Raw genomic sequence first — 16140 nt, forward strand, 5'->3', positions numbered from 1 at the left:
TTTTCTTTTAAGTTTAAATATATTGAGATTTTGTTTATGTTGACATTTCTTTTTAAAACTGGCTTCCCAGAACTAGTTATTTGGGAGCTGTGATATGTAATGATCAATATTATGCCAAAGTCAAGTCATATGTAACTTCAAAATCTCTAATATTCTTTGTATTCTACATTTTTATGTTCCTCATTGTAATCCAAATCAACAACAAAAACTGAAACAGTTATTGAATAATGTATTATCTTCCTTTTGCTGGAAATATTTTTTAATTAACTATAAAAAATATTTCTCTCCCTTCCTCTCCCTCTCTCTGTCTTTTAAGAATATGTTGCCTCCTCTGATAAGGATTCCTGTAGCTGCTGTTATTTGGAGAGTACAACTGCTCCTACTAATGTTATGAGTAGGGTGTCTGGATGACTATTCATTAGAATAACAAACAAGCAATTGCTAATTTAAAGTCTTCAATAGAAGATATTTTTTAAAATAGGTATTTCTAGACTCTGTTTTCCCGTATCAGGGAGGAAAGGACGGACAGAAGTAGAATAGCTGATGTATGGGTCATCGTATTCCCCCTCCCCAAGAAAAATGGCTATAAATGACAGAAACCATTGTACAGGATATGTAGTAAATATGTAACAAACATGTATATAAATCTTCACAAAGAGCATCACATGCGATAAGAAAGACTATGTTCAGTAACAGTTCAAGCATTAAAATTGTATCTCATGCTGAAGTTTAGACTTGTACCAAGTTTTTTTATATATATATATATATATATATATATATATATATTTATTGATTGATTGATTGAACAAACAGCTTTTTGTTTGGTAAATTTGAAGATGAATCTAATGGACCATTTTCTTTCTGTTTCACGCTGATACATTTTCAGACCTCTAGTAGCAGTGGGTATGAACAACTGAAAGATTTTTAATAGTGATTCTGTATTATGGTAAACATTGTTTATTGATTGAGTGAATGGGAAGCCTAAAACCCAATTGAAATATATTTACTCCTAATCAACCAGCCAAAAGTTTTTCCCTTTCTTGATGCTTTTTGGTGTGCATTTATGAGTTTTTAACTGGAAAGTATTTGTTGGCATTGGTATAGCTTTGTTTCACCATGTAGCTTCAACACTGAATGATAGAAAAACACTAATTGGGAAACAACAGAGTAATCCAAGGCCTGCTCTTTCCTTTTTAGAACTGAAGATAAATGAAACATAATTAAACTATAGAAGCTTTGGGCTAGGGACAGCAATTACACATAAACCAGTATAAGTGATCAGAAAGAGGTTCAAATCTGTAACACAGCAGAAGTTCAGTGCACGTAAACTGCTTTCAAAATAGCTGAAACCAGTTAAAGATAAACCTGGATGGATGTAGTATCAGGCTTAACTGATTCAGGTTAATTTGGTTTATTGAACTTCTATCCCAGATCCCCTCTAGATTCAAATTAACTCATAGTCCCCCAGCTTCCCTGCAAACTACCCCTCACAGGGTGGGTGGGCTAACACCCCCTGGCTTCTGCTCTGACCCACAGCAGGCATCTGGCTACATTTCTAGAATCAAAAGTGAATGTTTATCATTTGTTTATCAGGTCAAACTGCACATCTTAGACTAACCTGCGAAGATTGAATCAATTCAGCCTTGGGCATTTTGACTGTTTGTATTTAGCCTAGAGGCGAGAACTGAAAGAAGTTTGCTTTGCATCTGTAAACTCTTTTCTTGCAGGCTATTCACAGCCATTGCTTACCCAGAGCCAGGGACAGAGATTTGATCCCCTTACAAAACTACAGGGTATTATGAAAACTTTTCTTGTATAGTTTGAGAAATGATCCTTTAATTGCTTATTGATTTTTAAATTTGCATGGACCTGTATGCATTGCTTATTCATTCTACTTTATTAAAAGTAAATGTTGACTTTTTATTGATGCACTTATTCCTGTATACTCAATAATTTTCACTGATATGGTTTACAAGCATTATTCACTCTGAGCTTTTACTGTGTTGTCTTGTAGGCACAGGAGAAAGTGGAAAAAGTACCTTTATTAAACAGATGAGGATTATTCATGGATCAGGTTACACAGACGAGGACAGGAAAAGCTTCACAAAATTGGTTTATCAAAACATATTTACTGCCATGCAAGCTATGATCAGAGCCATGGATACATTAAAGATACAGTACACTTCTGCAGAGAACAAGGTAAGAAAGCAAACAGAAAATACACCTATGTCACCTCATACAACTGCAGGTTGGGCATGAATGGACTGTAGTTATATAACTTACAAAAAATGAGAAGTACCTTCCTGGAGCCTTAAAATCTAACACGTTGGAGGAGATTTCCTATCCTGCAGATTGAATTGCATTGAATGACACAGGTTTCCTATTTGAAACTGTGTCCTGGAGAAAGAGAATTTTAAGGCTACAGTGCGTCTGGTTATATGGTTTATTTATTATCTGATATTTTATTACCTATATTAGAGTTAAACTGTGGATTTCAATAACGGATAGATAGACAGATAGATAGGCCCAGCTTCCTAATAAAGGAAACAACTAATTCGGAATACTTAAGGAAAGACACAGCTGCACCAACTACTGCTGTTTTGAAATATACCACTCATTAATTGTCACAATATGCCATTGACTTCAACATTTCCATACATACTGTTTCAACTCGTTTGGCACTGTTGGCTAAGGATACTACATGAGCATGAGGTATGAGATAAGCGAACTTAACTGGGATCTGAGACTGCAGGGTGTCTTCAGTAACTACTTTTAATTTGAAAGCATGATGTCTGTCCTAGATTCATCTTTTGTTTTTAGGACTTACGATTACATAAATCGTGTGTGTGTGTGTGTGTGTGTGTGTGTGTGTGTGTGTTAAATCACTAGTATCCTCTCTGAGGAATATTTTTGAAATGTAGCCTGTTTTTTTAGACTTGTTGTCCTGTAAAATGTTTTCTGCATGAACTTGAGCAAGTAGCATAGAATGAATTGCTGGGTTTTGTTTGATTATCTTCTGGGGAAGCTTTCATTCATATAGCTAAAGCTCTGTTGTTGAGATAATGAAGATGTGTGTGAGCAGACTCAAACTCGAAATAAAATCTGTATGAATTGTGTTTAGGGTTTCTTTGGTAGCAAACCACTGTCAAGGAAAGAAACAGTTGATACCTTCTTTGAAGCAAAATAAGTCCTTTAGTTCAGGAGAGCATAAACAATTAAGCTGAAATCTGGTTTGCTTGATTTTTTTTTTTTTTAATGGTTTAAAAAGTATATTTAATTTTTTTTTCAGAGTAAAGAAAAGAGTGTTAGGAGTTTTTTTGTAAAGGTAAAATAAAGGATTTGGGGAAATATAAAGAGCAAGCCTTGAACTTGTTACTTACTTCAGAAGGAAAAGAAAGATGCCTGTATGGCCTGAAGCACAGAATTGAGAGTTGAGAGAACTGAGATAATACGAGGGTCATATTTCCTACCCAATGTAGGCATTATATTAACATTTGTAAAACCCCATAACACCCTCAAAAAGAAACAACTAGCAAAAATGGAGATGATAGGTTTGTGTGAAGGTGATTTTTTTTTGTCTTTTTGACACCCAGGTTTGTTCCTGTCAGGAAAAGTGATGATGCCAGAATATCTTTGTGGGAATTCATGTTGATAGTGTTTCATTGGGCTGTAGGTCACCTTAGTAACAGCGAAGTACTGTGGGCTCTAAAACTGAGCTGAAATGTTTCCATCAGATCAGAGTAGCACATTGGGCTGGCCCTATTGTGCTCCTATTGGTAGCTATGCAATTACACTGTCTTCAGATTAAATTCCAAATGTTGCTGTGTAACCACATTTTTAATGCTCTTTCACTTCCTTCCTTCCTTCCTTCACTTGTCTGAAGGCAGAATATTAGCCCGTTAATTCTTTGCTAATTGTGAAACTATGTGGTGGAACAAATCCAGCTTCACTTTAATTCCAGGTTTAGCTTGCAGGGATGTCATTTAGAAAGACAACATTTATTTCCTTATATACTGAAACAGGAGTTGTTGGGGGACAATAAGTTGTGAAAGCAACATTGTGAGAGGTACCAGTCAGTTTGTAGGAGGGAACTGCAATTTAATATTGTGCCTATCTAGATGAAAATGATGTGAAGTGTTATAATCAGATCTATAACAGCCTTTTATCAAAGGTTTCTGAGCACTTTACAAAGAGCAGTTAAGCCTCAGAACTCTACTGATAAATATTGCACCCATTTTATCGATAAATACATTGAAGAAAAATGAGGATGTGCCTTATTCTTAATCATCAGTGTAGTTATAGCTGTGTATAAAAGCAAAGTATATGGCAAGATCTCCATGCCTTTCTTGGTCGTCAGCTTCCCTAAGTCTTCCCTTTTACACAAAGGGTCCTCCTCTTCTTTACTATTCATTCCATCCAGGAAGAGCACACACCAACTGCAGATGCCTCCTCAGCCTGACAAAAGGCATGTATACCCAAAAACTTGCTAAGAATTTTTCTACGTATTTGAGTTGGTCTAATAAAAGATATCAGATTTACCGAAATAACCTTGTCTGCCTATGTCCTTAGACCAACACGGCTACAACCTACATCTCCCTTTCAGCTTTCTTTGTCTCCTCACTGTTCTTCCAGTATTCAGGTCAGTATTTGACTAATGACTAATTCAGGGATTGTCCTGAAAGCACTATGATTTTTGAGAGTGATTTTTCTGGACACTGTCTTAGAACTGCTGCATAGCTCTCTACTTCATGTGTTCTGCACTCTGCTAAAAACATGCTTTACCATAAGGATAACTACAAAAATCTGAACATTACAGATGGATGGAATGTGCTGAGGGTCCTTTAGCTTTTACCCACAAACTTTGCACATGCCCCTATGCTACAGCTGGAGGGGGATTTTACCCAAATGATGCTTCTACGTGGGTATGTCTGGTCCTTGTTTTCTTGTATTCTAGTCCAAGTGTTCACCTAGTATATGATTCCCTAGTGTAGTAACTGTTTTCATGAGCCCTTTCCTTTATAGTCACTGCTGGGCTTTGTTTTAAATTTTGTTAGTTCATTCTGTGACACAGAGGCAACATGCATTGAACATTAAGATTCATGGGACTTTTGCACTGCACTTCTGTTTTTAGGTAAAAATTATTTTTTCATTTTTTTCATTTAAATCTTGAAAAAGACAATCCACATGTTTTTGTGCAGACATTTTGATGAACATTTTAAATTATTTTAGGTAAAACATTTATATTTTACTTCTTTTGGCAGGGTGAGAGGGCCCTGTTTTAAACTAATACTTTTAAATGTTAACTTTACTTAGAATAGTGTGCAATGTCCTAGAGATGAATCATGTATCGCTGGATTTTTTTGTCCTTGCTCTCTTCAACAAATTGCTTTACTCAGTTAATTTTATCACAGCTCTTCATTGGTGTGAAGAAAGAATGTGTTATGAATGTTTGTTTGTTTTTTAAGACTTCTTTTTATGGTTGATATATATTTTGGGATAATTTTAGTATTGTTTAAATTAGTACTAAGAAACAAAACTATGGCTTCAAATAAGTAATGGGTTTATTTGATTTTTCTACATCATAGCTGCTGAAAATACGTTAACTTACTGCAGATGTACCTTGAGATTGTGAACTTTGCTATGATATAAAGTAGGAGTAACCAAAGCTGAATCCCCTTTTTGGTTCTCAGTTATAGGAAAGTGCCACGTATGAAGCCCATTGTATTCTCTGTAGTAAAGCAGCTGAGTCATCCAACATCTGTTTCTGCAAACATCTGCTCTTACCACAAATTAATAGGGATAGGCTCAAAACAAATCATAGTTAGTGGAAGTCTGCTCCTTCGGGAAATGGCAGGTTAGTGAGGATGGTAAGGGAAGTGAATGCATGAGGAAGAGGATAAGTGAGGTGACGGTAAAGAATGAACAAGTAGATGAGTGGGCGAGAAAGAGCTACATCTGAAGGAGGAGGGAAAAAATGGGAAAAGGGAAAGTAACTAGTAATAAACTTCATGTGAAGGGGGAAAAAGTAAGAACACTAGAAACCTAAGAAGATGGAAGAAAAGAAAAAATCAGGATAGAAAGCAGTCTTTGGAATACGAAAGACCACAAGTGCTATTGTGGCATAAATTTCTGGTACTTACTCCTGATTACATATGTGTTTGAAGACTACTTTAATATTTGTCCCAGGACAAAACTGGACACAGGACAAAACTGTGGAGGAGGAATCAAAGTTAACAAACACTTACCTTAATCTGCAGAGGATATTCCTTCAAACTTCTTGCTTTCTATACCTGGCCCCAAGGAAGAAACATCTTTTTTCCCATAAGTCTTTCTTCCTGTTTTCAGTTGGGATAATATTCAGACAGCTTTGAAATTGTGTGTTTTTAAAAACTCATGCTGTTTGATAGCCCACAACCTTCTTACATAGCATTCTGGGAAGAGGCTCAGGAAAAGGAATTCAGTTCTCCTGTTGTGGTTTTTCATGTGTCGTGGTTAAGAGGAGAGAGAACATGTATGAAATTAACAAGAGAGCTTTTGTATACCATGAAGAAATTATTATATTTTTTAAGTAAAGAGGGAAAATACCATAGAGCAGCAGGGCCCAACCTTTTGGCAGGCATGCCACAAATTAAGCCCTGCATTCTCCCTAAGTGCCAGTCCGGCCCCTTTCCCCTGCCTGATCTTCTCTACTTTCTGCTCCTTGCCCTGTGCTCACTGCCCTATCTGCTACTCTGCTTTCTACTCCATGCCCTATCTGCTGCTGTACTGCCTGTTCTCTCCCCAGTCTGCTGTGCCATATGTACACAGGCTGTTGGTGCCTCTCATGGCACATGTATTGTAGATTGGCTGTCCCTGTTATATGATGGAAACAGACATCACCTTTGTGCTGTCATAAAAATGTTTACAGTGGCCAAAGGTGAAGCAAACAGATATCCATGCCCCTTGTCATGCTACAAATGGCCAAACTTTGTTGGTGTGACAAAGGTAGTAATAGTTTCTTCCATTTTATTGTGGCATATGCCTGGTTGCTTTATGGCGTGAGAGTGAGGGCTGCCCACACTCTCCAGCCATCCTAGGCAGGCTCTCCTTGGTCTTAAGGGGCCCAATCCTGCATGGGTGGTCCCAGAAGCTCCTGTTCCACTTTCCTCTCTTACAAAGATGTTCCTCAGGCAATCTCTGGGGTGCATCTCTGAAGAGGAACCCATGCTTCCCCTGCTTGCAGAGATTGCCTCAGCGATTCCCTGTAGCATGTCTCTGTAAACAGGGAAAGCTCGTGTTCCCTGCACCCTGAGAAATCTCTGAGGTGTGTCTAAGTGGGAAATATGATGCTTGCTGTCCTGCAGGTTCAGGCCCCCGGCCAATGCAGCACAATGGGCAACGTGTGCTTCACTCAATGAAGCAGATTAGCTACATCCTGCTACATCTGATCTGCTTCCTTTGGTGGCATCTGTTTATGCTCATGAGGGCAGCTACATGAGACATGGTACTTCACAGCTGCCTAGTTTACTGTGCCGTAAGCATATTCATCTATACATGCATGTACTTACAGTGGACTAACAACCCTTAATCACAATTAAATTTGCTACCTGCAAATGCAGGTAGCAAATTTAACTGTGATTAGTTGCTGCATAGTAACGCATGTGTAGACACAAACTGGCAGCAAATTTGCTGCTGGGTCTGCCCAGCCACTAGGGGGCTGGCCTGAGGCCAGCCCCAGGGCTGCAGCCTAGCAGCCTCTCCTGCTCCAGGGCTGGGATGCCTCTATGGCAACCCCTGTCTGCAGGCTATGGACCCGCCTGTGGACATTTTATGCCCTGGGGCACACACCACAGGGAGCCTGAGAGCACTATAGGCCCTGTGTGTCCCCTTGGGCAGGCCACAGCCCTGGTGTGCCTGCCTCTCACCACCCCAACAGTGCTGTCTGGCACTGAGCTGCCACACAGCTGCCAGAATACTGCCATCAGGGCACGTGGGTGCTGAACAGGGCTGCAGGCTGCTGCAGCCCCTGGCCAGCCCTGTCAGCTCTAGGGCTTTCTGCAGTCCAGCACCACCTCCCTGTTGCACACCTCCAGCAGCCTGCCCTGTGCCTGCAGGTGCTGTGGGGCATAGCCTCTGCTACACAGCTGCCAGTCCTTTGCTGTGCCTCTGCGATGGGTGCTGCTGGCAACTGCCTAGGGCCAGCAAGAGAAGGCAAGCTGTGTGGGGTCCCAGAGAGCCAGAAAAGGACACAGCATGGCATCCTCCTTCCCATCCAGGCCTGGCACCACCCACGTGCACATTGCCATTCTAGTGCCCTGGGACCCAGGCCACAACCATGCAGTCTATACCAGTATGGGCAGCCTGCTGGAGCCCCCACCCTGTCCTGGCACCTCTGTTGATATGTCAGCAGAGGAGGGACCTTTGGGTGTTCAGCATCCCATCCCACCCAGCTCCTCAGCTGCTCCCTCCACCAACAGCTCAGGAAGCCCTGCCACAGCAGCTGCACAGCCCCAGGGCCAGCCATGAAGAATAGCTGGCCATGTCACTGCTGGCCATCAGCAATGCCAACTCCTCCCCTTGAGTGGCCTCTGGCCTGCATGCCGCGTCATGTCAGCTGAGGACACTGGATGCAGCCTCACGCCTTTGCTTCTGGGAGGACCAAACTGAACTGACAGCCACACCAGCCCCAAACATGTGGTAAGCCCCACACTGGGGGAGAGGGCCCTTGCCATCCCAGTCCCTGCCTCCCTGCCTGGCCTGCCCACACTCCCCTGGCCCCAGGTTGCCCCCCGCAGAGAGGTGGGACACAGTGCATAACTTAACTACTCATCTTGTGTCCCTGCAGCTAGGCAGGCACGAGTCTTTCACATCCTGAGGAAGATGTCAATGCCAGCTGCAATCACCTCCTCAGCAGCAGGGGGTAGGGATGTGTAGTGCTGCCACAGGTATCCCTCCAGGCAGCAATAGAGGTTGTAGGGCAGCAACTGCCTGGGTCTGCCCAGGCAACTTATCATGGTCTCTGGGCACCCACTCATGGCCGACCCCCAGTCTGAGGCTGGGCAGTGCATGGCCCCTGGTGCAGAGCATTCTATCTCTGAAATGTTGCAAACTCTCACAAAAGCCTTCTGTTTCATGACTGTGCAGGTCCAGCATCTGGACGTAGGGGAGAGGCCACAGGGGCCAGTGGGCTGCTGACAGTGATGCTGCTACCCACCACCAGGGCCTTTTGGATGCACCGGCTATGCCAGAGGTTCATCATGGATGGACCCCTCCTCCTCCAGCAGCTGGTGACAGTGGCTGAGGTGTGGAAGAAGGTAGCATGGGCCTGGTGGGAGGATGACTTAGCCCACTAATACAGGTGGCAGCAGGAAGACATTGCCTAGGAGGAGGTGTTTCAGGCTGAGCTCTGGGCCCCGAAGCAGGAACAGATGCAGGTCCTCTGGGATCAAAATATGATCTTTTGCCAGGCCATGCAGGCCATGGACGATGACTGCCAGACCCTGGACACCATCCTGGGCCTGGTGGTTTGGTTCATGTCTGCTGCTGCCTGTCCCCTGTCCCTAGCAACACCCTGCAGTAGGCCCCTGCCTGGGCCTGGGAGGAGGTCCTCTGCCATCTCCGGCCACCAGGAGCCCCTGGCCTGGCTCCCATCCTGGGTCCACTGCTACCCACCTGGGCCCAGGCCCACCCTGGCTTCACATGGACATGGGGCCAGAGCTGCTTGGAGCAACGTGCCAGAATTGGACGTCAGCCCTGATGGTCCTGGTCTCTGGCAGCTGGGAGGGGAGCTGCCCGCCCTGGATGAGCACCAGGTGCCATCACCCTTGGATGAGCAGTTGCTGCAGCTTATGGACCTTCAGGGAAAAGGCCAGAGGGCGGGGTGCTGGCTGTCTGTCCCAGGGCTCTGCCCCCTAGGTGCCCCCACCCCATGGCTTCCCACTCCTGGACTCCACAAAATACACACCTTGTACATAGTTTCCAGGGGGAAGAAGGTTTTTATTGTTTGAGAGTGGGGTGGGTGGGGTCTGTTGTATGCGAGGGAAATAAAAACTTGTTCTTCTGCCATGTGTCGGCAGTGAGCGTGGTGCAGGGGTGGCGGGGGGTGGGGCATGGGCAGCGCTGCAGGTGGGCTAGATCTGAGAGTGCAGGAGGAGGTGGTTGACTAGGGCCTCCCATGCCTGGTGCGTTGGCCTTCACTGGTGGGTGTGCAGCTCTCCTGGGGCCTGGGCACAGGGTTCCTGCTGGGGCCAGGAGGGCCATCACCATGGCTAACAGGAGTGCAGGGCACTGGTCGTCACTGCCAGGGGCAGGGGCAGGAGCTGGAGCAGCAGGGTGCTGGTTGTCACTGCCAAGGGCGGGGGCTGGAGCAGCCATGACACAGGGAGGCAGAGTGGGCAAGGAGGGAGCTGCCTCTACACGGAACACAATGCTCCTGGGAAGGGGAGGATCTGGCCAGAGAGTAGAAAGCAGGTCTGGCTTCTATAAATGGGTGTCAGGAGCTGGCAGCTGCAGCCAGAGTCTGGAGCTCCCCCCAGTGGCCACAGGGGTGCATTGCAGGGCTGCAGGCACCTGGCAGCAAGTCTGCTTCCTAATCCCCAGATGTTTAGACACCTACCCAAAAACCCTTACTGGGTGCATCTATACATGGCCTTGGCTCCCTGGTCAAGGGCATGGGGTTTGGAAAGAGCTGTAGGGGAGTGGCAGGTCCCAGCCCCCTGCCCTGATCCACTAGCAGGGTAGCTAGCAGCTAGCTAGGTGCCCCACCAGCAGATTAGGGGAGGAGGCTGGGACCTACCCCACCCCTGCATCTCTTTCCAAGCCCTGTGCCTAGATCACATGACTGGGGCATGGAGCTGGGACCTTCCCCTAACTGGGATAGTTCCCAGCCAGCCCTGGGCTGTGCAGGGAAGTCTGCAGATGCAGCCTGGAGCTAGTTGGGGACTGCCTGAAACAGGACGGTCTCCATCCACCTCCGGGCTGCATTGCTTCCCCACAGCCTGGGGCAGGCTGGGAGCTGTCCTAGTCAGGGGCAGGTCTCAGCCAGCTTCCGGCTGGGCAGGGAACTGTTACCAGGTGGGGAGCTCCCAGACCCTGCTCTGTGATTGCAATTGCAGTCGCAGAGCAGGGGCTGGGAACAAGCTCCCTGCCTGTTCCCAGCCCCACCTCCGTGACTGCAGAGACCAGGATCTCCCAGCCCAAGCCACACAACTGTGGAGCTCAGGCAGAGAGACAAGGATCTCCCATCCAGAACCCTGCACCTGCAGAGCTTATTGGGAGATAAGGGTCTCCCAGGCCCCACTCTGTGATTGTGATCTAGGAGCAGGGGGCTTGGAGCTCTCTGCTGCTGGGGCAGGGGGACATAGTTTCCACCTGGGCTCCTGTGGCAGATCCTGCCCTGGCAGTAGGCAGCTCCTAGGGGCAGGGAGCTATCGCCCACCACCTGGTGACTGGCATCTACCCAAGTGCTGTGGCACCATTACTAATGCTGAGTAAATTTGCTACTTGCTTTTGCTACTTTCCCGAATCAGTATTAGGGAAGTTTACTGTGAAGTAAGCATGTGCATGTGTAATTGCACATGCTTACTTAACAGTAAACTATGCTAGTGCAAAGTTAAGCATCTTGTGTAGACACATGCACTATTCAATATCTTACTGCACAGTAAATCTAGGCTGGAGTAAATGCATGTGTAGATGCATTCATAGAGAACTATATTTCAGAATGGGCAACTTCACATTAGTCACCCACAAAGTCTAAAAGCAGGCAAGTGTATATGTTTGCTTGTAAAAAGTATTGGAAAATTGTTTCCATCCATTTTTAGATATTCTTCCTCCATGTGAACTTAAAATTCAAACATTTTACTTTAATATTAGCAAAGGAAGTTCATGAAGAAATTGTTGGTATTAGTTTGACTCAATTGAAGCACTGCAGTTGTCAAACATGAAATTTACAGGATAAGAAACAGGGTAAGTGTTTGTTTTGTTACTGCGAGAAAACAGAATTTGAAAGAAGAAATGCTGAGATCTGACTTGGAAGTTAGGCGCAAAATGGACCATATCCTGTTCCCCCTAAGTGGTTTTAGATGACTGCGTTCAATTTTATTTCACCTTGCTATATATGTATTATAGTTCTAATTTATTTATATATTATATAGTATACGCATATATTATATATTACATACATATACAATATAATTATATATGTAATATAATATATACATAACTGAAACATAATAGATTAGAGTGTAGGGTAGGTTTTTTTACCCCGGTCTGGACCATTGAGTAAGTATTATCTGTTATAACACCACTGATTTTTTTTTTTTTTTTTTTTTTAAGGGCCCCAGAAAAAAAGAGGGAAAAATTTAAAATCCGGTCCCCCTTTTTTTTTTTTTTTTTAATGGCACCAGTAGATAAGATGGGAAACATTGAAATCCAGTCCTCCATTGCTTGTATATTATGCATCTCAATAGAGAAACGGGCATTTTTTTTACTTATCTGATGCTTTATTTTAACACTGATTTGGTTGTGTAAAATTTGCTTTAGATTTTTTGAGAACTCTTTAATTCTAAAAGATAAAAATAATTCTGGAAGAAAAAAGATGAAAAACATTTTTTATTTTTAAAAGTAGCATATATTTCATTGTGCTGACAGGTGAAAGAGGATTGGGATTTTAGCAGCTTTATGGAATAGTCCTGGATGCATTTCTGCATACTTCATGGCTCTCCCTGCTCCTGAGAGAATCGTTCAGAAAATGATGGCCTCCAGCATAAAACATATAGCTAGAACCAAACATTTCCAAGGATGCTGTTATTGTTGTGTTAATTAATTTATTTATTTATTGATATGGCTGTTTTGGTTTCTTTCAGTTCTGTAAAAACAGAAATAAGCTGTTAATTTTATGCCTCTTTATCTTGCTACTTTTCTGAAGGAAATTGGGCAGCTTTTTATGCTGCTGTAATTAAATCTTTTAATGACCAAGACACAAATGAAAGGCAGATGTCAAAGTAATAGCATCTTCCACAAATAAGTTAAGTTGGCCATTAGCTTTCTATTTTCTAGGTAGAATAACTTTGAAAAAGAACTGAAGTGAAAGTTTAGCAAAAAAGTTTGTAGTGAGCTAGAAATAAAAAGTGATTTCAGAGATGCAGGGGCTCAGTTATATCAGAGAAGGGTGATGGCAGGGGATTAGTTCATTTCCCAGTTAACTGATGTTTGCTCTCACTGGAATGACCTGTGTCCATAAGAGGTCATTCTTAAACTGAATTAACTAGCCAGATGTTTTCCATGAATTTGAAAACACATTAAGTTCACAGAATGCTTTAGTTAGTATGGGATGATGTTAGTTTGGCTGCATTTTTACTTGTGCTAGTGTGGCAGTCTTTGAACAATCATTTCATAGAGTTTTGCGTCCTGCCAAGGCCACTGTGTTAGTTTAGTTTAGTGTTCTAGACTGTACTGTTTTGGATTCTCTTCTGTTTTCAAATGTTTGGGCGCATCCAGATGAGCACTCACGTGTGCTTTGCAATGTCTGAAAGGTTTTTGAGGCAGTGTAAAATGCACATGATGCACATGAAAAGGTTGTCCATGCTGCAAATATGCAGTGTAGAGCCAAAATTAATTACTGGGAAATCCCACTATATAAGAAAAACAGTTTAAAACAAAAGCAGGGCAGTGCACGGGGCTGCAGCGTGCACTGCCCGAAACAAGAGCCATATTCCATCTGCTGGCCAGGCTCCACACACTTGGATCACCACCGCTGCAGTCCTGGGGGGCCCCAGGTCCCCAGGTAAGGCTCCTGGGGCCAGCCCAGGTGCTGGCCTCAACCTTTCTTAACCCACCTGGGGCAATCTGCTACACACCAGAGCCTGCATGCAAAGGCATCCTCTGGGGACAAGTAGCAGTGGCACATCTATGTGCCACTGCTGTTAGTCCTTGGGGAAATGCATGTGCTCACTCATCTGGACATGTTCTTGGTGTGCAGGCAGGATGGACCTTTTAATGTTGCATCTCCTGATGTCTGCATCATTGCACTGCAACACTAAACTGTGCCTTGTGCATTACAGCACTGTAACACTACACTTGTGTCTTATGGGTGTACTTGAAACTGGACAGAGGTTCTGATATTTTTATCTTCTGGGAAGAGAAGTGTTAGGAAAGCTTTGTGAAGCAGTGCTGGTCAGAGGAAGATTCTGAAGCTATTGGTAAAGGAATGGCAAAGAGGTCATGCCAGTGGCACCTGGCAGTTCTGTTTCATGAGAGTCTGAGAGGAGGAAACTGCTCATGACACCTGCCCATGCTATGAGAAGCTAGATAAGATTGTATCTGTGGATGGCCACTATTGATCCACACTTTTTACTGTGGACAGTGCAGAAGTGAATGAGGACACTGACACTGGGACCTGCTGTAACTGTGAGGAGTGCTCATATATTGAACAGGATATCTTCCCAAGACACTGCAGCAGACTGGAAGTGCCTTTTGATACTTGGAAATTCTGCAGCCACTGGTGATTATCTCATGTCTGCAGCATGATCCTTTAATAGCAGTCAGTGATTATTGATCCAACAAGTGGTCCTGCACAAGCAGCCAGTCAGTGTCATTGCCACTGTCTCATCTGCTACCACTGGCTCAGCAGCTGCCAAAAATGGTCAACTGTCAAAGCTGAAACTCTTAGTGGCAAGATGCCAGACACATATCTACCACCTTTTGCTGCAGTGTCTAGGAGTGTTGCAGTTGGAACCTTATTTTGTTTCTGCCAGATGTTAACAATTTGAAAGTGGTTCTGGCCAGGCTAAAACAAATTAGGATGGCAGGAAGGCAGTAGGATGGCAGGAAGGGAATTGCAGAAATTTGTCAGGTGGCCAACAGTACAGTTGCTTCTAGCTGGCTTCTCCAATTTATCCTGCAATGTGCAGTGGGAAAAAAAAACATATAATGCATAGAAGCAGGACAGGCTGTCTTGCAATACCTGCTTGAATGCTGAGTGATTAGCGTAGAGAAAACCCATGTTGTATGAGGGGAAAAAATTGTGCAGACTTCAATAGGGCTGCAGCTGGCTGGCTGGACACAACTCTCATAAATTGCCAAATTTGCAGCATGTAAACTCCCATGTAGATAAGGCCTAGGACTTCGACTTTCTAACTCATGGTGCTTGTCATTGAATTGCTTAGGATTGTGTAGTTAGGCCAGGTGTAAAATAGGGACGATAATGCTTTCCCACCTTCCATAAAGTATTTTGAGATCCACTTGCCCCACTATTCTGATGGAACAGGAGGAGTGCAGGGAAATTCAGTGATTTGTTTGGTTTAGGTGACACAACTCTGTGGAAACAACCTTCTTTCTATGACTACCCCAGCTGCTCCAGGTTAGGGTAGGGCTGGGCCCAAAAACTGAGAGAAGGAATCCTGTCTGTGCTGTATTCTCAATAAGTGCCCCTGGTGCACTAGAAAGAAGGAGGAAGCCCCAGGAACCAAGAAAAAGGCTGACTGGAAGGAGGAAAAATAGGACACTGGGATGAAATCTGAGAGGAAAGCTATGGAGGAGGAAGAGGAGAAAAACTTGGAGTTTTGGGAAGACTGGGAATGACTGAGTAAGAGAATGGGATAGAGAGCTAGGGTAAATACTGGGATTAGCTGATCAAGGAAGCTGGGAGCCAGGGAAGATGAAAATGGGTTGGGATTTTATAGCATCTGTTATGCTCCAACTCTACATAGTTTACAGCAGTGTAAAACTGTATAAATTAGACGGAAGCTACAAACTACAAAAAGACTATTGTTGTTAGAGGAAAGATTGTAGCTAAGTCAACAAAGGATTCCCCAGTGAGGATACAGTTATGCCAAGTTGGCATCTGGTGGTTTGGCCCTTGTCTAGATTACAAAGCTGTGCCTGCAGGGCTATGTCAGATAGAGCTGTGAGAAAATCTGATACAGCTTTGCTGGCAAAGCCCCATGTCAGAGTGCAGCCCTGCTGGCATGGGGAGAGCTCCGGTTATTAGGAGGAAGCTTGTATAACTCTGAGAGCAAGAAAAACTCTTTATGTCAGTAAGGCTGCATCTACAGCAAGGAGCCTAGTGGTCTGGGTGTTACCACTCCAGATTTTAGCAAGAACACCCCTGTGGTGTAAACATAACATTTTAGCTTAGTGTATTTGGGAAGGCAGCATATCAGC

General features: G+C 44.0%; 1 protein-coding gene across 1 annotated transcript in view; it reads left to right on the plus strand.

Moving 5' to 3' along the window:
• Positions 1 to 16140, plus strand: part of LOC109298093 (guanine nucleotide-binding protein subunit alpha-14) — a 206065-nt gene that overhangs the window by 100520 nt on the left and 89405 nt on the right. Inside the window, exon 3 of the mRNA XM_019518227.1 lies at positions 2015 to 2199. Coding sequence (XP_019373772.1) covers positions 2015 to 2199 — 185 coding nt within the window. The remainder of the gene's footprint in view (positions 1 to 2014; positions 2200 to 16140) is intronic.

Source organism: Gavialis gangeticus, unplaced genomic scaffold (assembly GCF_001723915.1).
Source record: "Gavialis gangeticus isolate Ggan-Ray unplaced genomic scaffold, GavGan_comp1, whole genome shotgun sequence".
In the NCBI taxonomy this organism is placed as follows: Eukaryota; Metazoa; Chordata; order Crocodylia; family Gavialidae; genus Gavialis; species Gavialis gangeticus.